This window comes from Eretmochelys imbricata, chromosome 1 (genome assembly GCF_965152235.1).
Source record: "Eretmochelys imbricata isolate rEreImb1 chromosome 1, rEreImb1.hap1, whole genome shotgun sequence".
Lineage (NCBI taxonomy): Eukaryota > Metazoa > Chordata > Testudines > Cheloniidae > Eretmochelys > Eretmochelys imbricata.
Window position 1 is genome coordinate 1,089,631 of NC_135572.1, and position 7,818 is coordinate 1,097,448.

General features: G+C 47.2%; 1 protein-coding gene across 1 annotated transcript; it reads right to left on the bottom strand.

Annotated features, from left to right (window-relative positions):
* Positions 1-4,457: 4,457 nt before the first annotated feature.
* LOC144277465 (olfactory receptor 52R1-like) lies at positions 4,458-5,456 on the bottom strand. Its single transcript, XM_077838225.1, has one exon. It carries the CDS (start codon positions 5,454-5,456, stop codon positions 4,458-4,460), a length of 999 nt encoding a protein of 332 aa, XP_077694351.1.
* Positions 5,457-7,818: the final 2,362 nt, after the last annotated feature.

Here is a 7,818-nt window from a genome sequence, read left to right on the forward strand (position 1 = left end):
CTTTCACACCGTAGCCTGGCCAGTCATGAAACTGGTTTTCAAAGCTTCTCTGATGCGCACCGCGCCCTCCTGTGCTCTTCTAACCGCCCTGGTGTCTGGCTGCATGTAACCAGCAGCCAGGCGATTTGCCTCAACCTCCCACCCCACCATAAACGTCTCCCCCTTACTCTCACAGATATTGTGGAGCACACAGCAAGCAGTAATAACAGTGGGAATATTGGTTTCGCTGAGGTCTAAGCAAGTCAGTAAACTGCACCAGCGCGCCTTTAAATGTCCAAATGCACATTCTACCACCATTCTGCACTTGCTCAGCCTGTAGTTGAACAGCTCCTGACTACTGTCCAGGCTGCCTGTGTACGGCTTCATGAGCCATGGCATTAAGGGGTAGGCTGGGTCCCCAAGGATACATATAGGCATTTCAACATCCCCAACAGTTATTTTCTGGTCTGGGAATAAAGTCCCTTCCTGCAGCTTTTGAAACAGACCAGAGTTCCTGAAGATGCAAGCGTCATGTACCTTTCCCGGCCATCCCACGTTGACATTGGTGAAACGTCCCTTGTGATCCACCAGAGCTTGCAGCACTATTGAAAAGTACCCCTTGCGGTTTATGTACTCGCCGGCTTGGTGCTCTGGTGCCAAGACAGGAATATGGGTTCCGTCTATGGCTCCACCACAGTTAGGGAATCCCATTACAGCAAAGCCATCCACCATGACCTGCACATTTCCCAGGGTCACTACCCTTGATATCAGCAGATCTTTGATTGTGTGGGCTACTTGCATCACAGCAGCCCCAACAGTAGATTTGCCCACTCCAAATTGATTCCCGACTGACCAGTAGCTGTCTGGCATTACAAGCTTCCACAGGACTATCGCCACTTGCTTCTCAGCTGTGAGGGCTGCTCTCATCTTGGTATTCATGCGCCTCAGGGCAGGGGAAAACAAGTCACAAAGTTCCATGAAAGTGCCCTTACACATGCGAAAGTTTCGCAGCCACTGGCAATCGTCCCAGACCTGCAACACTATGCGGTCCCACCAGTCTGTGCTTGTTTCCCGAGCCCAGAATCGGCGTTCCACAGCATGAACCTGCCCCATTAACACCATGATGAATGCATTGGCAGGGCCCATGCTTTCAGAGAAATCTGTGTCCATGTCCTGATCACTCATGTGACCGCGCTGACGTCGCCTCCTCGCCCGGTATCTCCTCGCCCGGTATCGCTCTGCCAGGTTCTGGTGCTGCATATACTGCTGGATAATGTGTGTGGTGTTTAATGTGCTCCTAATTGCCAAAGTGAGCTGAGAGGCCTCCTTGCTTGCCTTGGTATGGCGTCCGCACAGAAAAAAGGCGCGGAACGATTGTCTGCCGTTGCTCTGACAGAGGTAGGGGCGACTGACAACACGGCTTACACGGTTGGCTTCAGGGAGCTAAAATCAACAAAGGGGGTGGCTTTACATCAAGGAGTATTTCAGGCAGGACTTCACGGAGGGTTCCAATAAGAAATGGTGCACCTAAATTATTGTTCTTATTGGAACAAGGAGGTTAGTCTGGCCTCTGATTGATACATGGCTAGATTTACCTCGCTGTACCTTCTCTGTGAGTGACCGCAGTGTGACCTAGAGGAATGAGTCCCCTAGACGGGGGAGGAGGCAAATGAGTACAAAACAAACCTGGTCTATTTCTTGTTTTGATCCACTCCATCTATCTTTTACGTCTTTGGCTGGCAGCAGACGGTGCAGAAGGACTGCATGTCATCCTCATCTCTTGCCTGCCTGGCGGAAGATGGTACAATACGACTGCTAGCCATCCTCATCTCTTGCCTGCCCGGCAGAAGATGGTACAGTACGACTGCTAGCAATCCATATCGCCTGCCTGCTCACCATAAGACGGTTCAATAGGACTGACTGCAGGACTAAAGAGAATGACCTGGTCAAGTCACTCCAAATTTAGTCCCTGCGCCCATGTCTGCCCAGGTGCTCCCAGCCGACGTGGCCAGGAGCACCTCGGACACGACGAGGATGGCTACCTGTCGTATTGCACCGTCTGCTGCCAGAAGGCAATGGGTTGCTGCTGCTGTGTAGCAATGCTGTACCGCGTCTGCCAGCACCCAGGTGACATACGGTGACGGTGAGCTGAGCGGACTCCAGGCTTGCTGTGGTATGGCATCTGCACAGGTAACTCAGGAAAAAAGGTGTGAAACGATTGTCTGCCCTTGCTTTCACGGAGGGAGGGAGGGAAGGGGGGCCTGACGATATGTACCCAGAACCACACGCGACAATGTTTTAGCCCCATCAGGCATTGGGATCTCAACCCAGAATTCCAATGGGCAGTGGAGACTGCGGGAACTGTGGGATAGCTACCCACAGTGCAACGCTCCGGAAGTCGACTCTAGCCTCGGTACTGTGGAAGCGCTCCGCCGAGTTACTGCACTTAATGCACTTAGAGCATTTTCTGTGGGGACACACACACATTTAATTCATGCTATGATAATATTCTTTATTTTTTGCTTTAATTTATATAAAATGCAAACATAAAATCCTACTACTATACTGTCCCCTGGTATAAGGAGCATGAGCGAAGAGTTCAGGAAAAGCCCAAAGACATAAGGATACAAAGAGTTCATACAACCTATTGTGTGTTAATAGGGTTAAACCATCTGCTCAATGTGCAGCGCAATCAAACGAACAGAATGTTGGGAATCATAAAGAAAGGGAGAGATTATAAAACAGAAAATATCATATTATGCCTCTATATTAATCTCTGGTAGGCCCACACCTTGAATGCTGTGTGCAGAAAGGTACAGAGAAGGGCAACAGAAATGATGAGGGGTATGGAACAGCTTCATATGAGGAGAGATTAATAAGACTGGGACTTTTCAGCTTGGAAAAGAGACAACTAAGCGGGGATATGACAGAGGTCTATCAAATCATGGTGGGCCATTTCCAGCACAAATCCAGAGTTTAACAAGAACGTCTGAGGACGGAGGGTCGGGGGTTAGGAAAAAACAAGGGGAAATAAGCTATTACCAACAGGAGAGTTGGTTTGTGGGGGGTGAGGGTGGGAAGAAAACCTGGATTTGTGCCGGAAATGTCCCAACTTGATTATCATACACATTGTAAGGAGAGTGATCACTTTAGATAAGCTATTACCAGCAGGAGAGTGGGGTGGGGGGAGAGAAAACCTTTTGTAGTGGTAAACACCCATTTTTTCATGGTTTGTGTACATAAAAAGATCTTCTGTACTTTCCACAGTATGCATCCGATGAAGCGAGCTGTAGCTCACGAAAGCTTATGCTCAAATAAATTGGTTAGTCTCTAAGGTGCCACTAGTCCTCCTTTTCTTTTTGCGAATACAGACTAACACGGCTGTTCCTCTGAAACAAAAGGAAGTATTTCTTTACAGTCAACCTGTGGAACTCTTTTCCAGGGGAAATTGTGAAGGCCAAAACAATAACATGGTTCCAATAAGAGCTAGATACATTCATGGGGGATAGGTCAATCAATAGCTATTATCCAGGATGGGCAGGAATGGTGTCCCTAGCCTCTGTTTGCCAGAATCTGAGAGAGGGCAGCAGGGGATGGATCACTTGATGATTCCCTGTTCTGGTCATTCCCTCTGGGGCCCCTGACATTGGCCACTGTCAGGAGACAGGATATTGGTCTAGGAGGACAATTGGTCTGACCCGGTATGGATATTCTGATGTTCTTATAGAGACCCTAGATGTATCTATTCCCCCCCACCCTGCTGTAATGCACCAGATCCCACTCCCTTCCCAGAGCTGAGATAGAACCCAGGAGTCCTGCTGGGGTCTCTCTCTCTCTGCAGAGTTAGTAACAACGTAAGAATATACAGTAATATTTTAAACCTAACCAGTGTCCCTTAAATAACTTGGCACAAGATGTCAGAACATGTTAGTATTAGAGCTAAGTGGGCCTAATACTTATGTAAGTTTCTTTCTTTTATATCAGAATTAGATACAGTGCTCCTGTCAGCTAATTGCTAAATCATCTGCCAAAAAACTAGAGCTTTCAAGACCTAAGTAGCCCTTGGAATCATGGTTACCCCCACCAAAATCTGAAATGCTCCCCTGTAAGCTGGGGTAGGGGAGGGAGGTGGAAATGATCTTGCAAGTGACAGGGGGAGAGGAACAGAGGAGCAAGTGACATGGGCGGGACCCTGGGGGGAAGAGGTGAAGCAGGGTCAGAGGCTTGGCAGAAGAGGTGGGGGAAGGGGTAGGGTTACGAGGATCCAGTTACCAGCAGTTAGAGAGGTAGCAACCCACTGAATTGTACATAGACTTATTCCCCGGTTTGTCATGTGGAATCAGCACAGTAAGGTCAGGAAAGGATTTAATGTCTCTTTGACTGTTCAGTAAGTGATTCAGGGAAGAGGGCCCAGCACCATGTCACCTGCCAGCTCTGCACAGAGCTCGGTTTGAGAGCCAGAGCACAAAGAGAAAACTTTAGGTTCCTTTATGAGTAAGTAGCTGGAGCAGCCTATCCCGGATTTGTTTGGTCCTCATCCCGTAGATGATGGGGTGCAGCATGGCGGGCACCAGGAGGTACACATTGGCCATGAGAATGTGGAAATGCAGGGCCACATTGTGGCCAAACCGGTGCGTCAAGGAGGAGAAGAGAGCGGGGATGTAAGAGACTAAAATGACACAGAGGTGGGAGCTGCAGGTCCCAAAAGTCTTGAGCCGAGCGTTCTTTGTGGGGAGACTGAAGATGGCTCTGAGGATCTGGATATAGGACACAGCGATAAAAAAGACATCCAGACCCATCACCAAGAATGCCACAGAGAGGCTATAATAACTACTGATGCGGATGTCGGCACAGGCCAGCTTCACCACGGCCATGTGCTCACAGTACGTGTGGGGGATGATGGTGGTTCTGCAATACGGCCACTGCCTTGCCAGGAAGGGATAGGGCAGTATGAGCATGCCACCACGCAGCACCACGGCCAGGCCAATCATGGCCACCACGGGCTTTGTCAGGATGGTGGAATATCTCAGGGGATCACAGATGGCCACATACCTATCCAAAGCCATGGCCACGAGGTTCCCAGAGTCCATCACTAAGAAGCAGTGAACGAAGTACATCTGGGTGAGGCAGGCACTGAAATCTATTTCCCTGGAATTGAACCAGAAGATGCTCAGCATTTTGGGCACAATGGACGTAGATATGACCAGGTCGCTGACAGCCAGCATGCAGAGGAAATAGTACATGGGCGTATGGAGGCTTGGCTTCGTCTTCACAATGAACAGGATGGTGAAGTTCCCCAAGACGGCAATGGAGTACATGGTGCAGAAGGGGATGGAGATCCAGACGTGGGCTGTTTCCAGGCCAGGAATGCCCAGCAGGATGAAGGTGGAGGGGTTGGTGAAGTCGGTTGTGTTGAAATCTGACATGGAGTAGAGGAGAAGGTGTCCAACTCTGAGGCAGAACGGTGTCTCCTGCATGTACCGCACATTCCCCAGACTTCCTGCATGTGCCCAGGCTCTAGCGTGATGGTCACAGTACAAATGCCTGGGTGGAGAGACAATGTTAGTATGAGACATTACATGTACTACTGGGGGCTGTTCTCATGGGTGAAGCAGATTGTTCACTTTTCACACACTGAAAAATGACATTTTCATTACTCAGAGAAATGAATTATGAACAACTGACCCTACTAATGCCAATTCCATAGTTGATGGTTCTCCATGTGTCAATAATTCTACATGTTGTGGTGTGGGAACCTTACTAGGCACCAGCAGGAAACGCAAGTGTGGATACTGGTTATCCAGCATTGTTCCTTAATGCAATGAAAGCCAGGCTAGGAAGCCCATGCTATAGGGAGTTCCCCATTCAACCAGTTACTCAAAATCTGAGCGTGTAAAAACCCCCAAACCTTTGCCAAGACATGTGCCGGGGGAAACATCCCAACTAGAACACCCAGCGAGTTGGGGATTGGTCCTGCTTTTGAGCAAGGGGTTGGACTAGATGTCCTCCCGAGGTCCCTTCCAACCCTATGATTCTACGATTCAATGATTCTAACACACCTCAGGGAAAAGACCCTGGCGTCATTGAAAGCAGCTCAGTGGAAACACCTTCTCATTTGCAGTAGTGGACAAATCAAAGACAATGTTCGGATGCCTAAGAAATGGGATGGAGAATAACCAGCTCTGGATATGTGCTCAGGTTTGGTCACCCTCAAAAAATTCTCTAAAACGCATACAGCATTATAAAGGGGATTTTTGAGACAGGCTCTGAGAATGGGGAAAGCTGCCATGTGTGGACAACCTGAAAAGGCTAGAACTATTTTGTTTAGAGAAGATACAAAGAAGGGGGCAGATGATAGAAGAAAGGAATATAAAGAATGGAACTGATTACATTTATTTGGACAAACAGAGAACAGTTCCCAACCAGTAATATCTATAGATACTTAGTGCTTCAAAAGCGCTAATTCCCCAAAGCTGAAGAGAATTATCGAGAAAACTGATTGGGAGGAAAATATTAGACCGAAAAATGGGAATGAAACTCAGGAGTTCTTTAAGAAGAGTTTATTGAATAGCTAAAAAGTCACGATTCCACAATCTAGGAAGTGGAGAACTTTGGCTCAAAACCGAGTTCAGTGGCAAAGTGAAGGCAGCAATTATGTGGGGAAAAGCAACAGATACAAAGGGGTAAAAAGGGAAAATAGGAAGCAGGCAACACAAATGGGAAGTCATGAAAATTGATACGGTATGTTAAAGACATCAGGGAAAAATCCATGATTGGCAGGACAAAGGATAACAAGTATGTCAAGACCAAAAGAAATCCTAGGAAAGGTTTAAGCCAATTGCTAGAGAGAGAAAGGAAACTTCTTAATGTGCAGAAAACATAGATGTGTTGAAGAAATAGGTTTGTTCTGCACTGGGAAAGAGGCAGTAGGAGGTACTCCTATCACATGAGGAGATGGAATAGTCTCCAGCCCATTAGCTGCCAAGGAGGATGTTAAACAGCCTCCACAGTAGAACCTTAGGTTTCAGAGTAGCAGCCGTGTTAGTCTGTATCCGCAAAAAGAAAAGGAGTACTAGTGGCACCTTAGAGACTGACCAATTTATTTGAGCATAAGCTTTTGTGAGCTACAGCTCACTTCATCGGAGCTTATGCTCAAATAAATTGGTTAGTCTCTAAGCTGCCACTAGTACTCCTTCTCCTTTTAGTAGAACCTTAGAGTTATGAACACCAGAGTTACAAACTGACGGATCACCCACACACCTCATGTGGAAGTAGAAGTACATGACCTGTCAGCAGCAGAGCCAAAAAAATGGCAGGGGGAGGGGGAGATACAGGGCAGTTCTGTCTTAAATGAAAATTATGTAAAAAATAAAGGGAAATTTAAAAAAAAAGATTTTATAAATTAGGAAACACTGGAAAAGCTGGTGTCAGATTAGTTCAAAAAAAGTTGAGGAATATAATTAACGCCAGTCACCAAGATGGTTTATGGAAAAGAGTTCTTGTCAAATACAACTGATTTCATCCTTTAATGAGAGTGGACGTTTGGCTGGTCAAGGGAACTGCACAGATGCAAGAAACTTCAATTTCTCTGAGACATGGGATTCAGCAGGGAAAACACTCATATGAAAAATGAACAGTCTGCAATATCAGTAGAGCACCTGTAAAGCGGATTAAAAACTGGCTAACTGACAGATCTCCGAAAGCCATTGTCAGTGGCGGCGAAACGGGGTCTTTCTAGTGGGGTTCTGCAGGGATCAGTTCTAGGCCTGATGCTATTCAATATTTTCATCAATGATCTGGCAGCAAATAGAAAATCACTGCAGATAAAATCTGCGGATG

Excerpts from the sequence above, each read along its gene's own strand:
- LOC144277465 (XM_077838225.1), bottom strand. The coding sequence starts at position 5,456 with ATGCAGGAGACACCGTTCTGCCTCAGAGTTGGACACCTTCTCCTCTAC.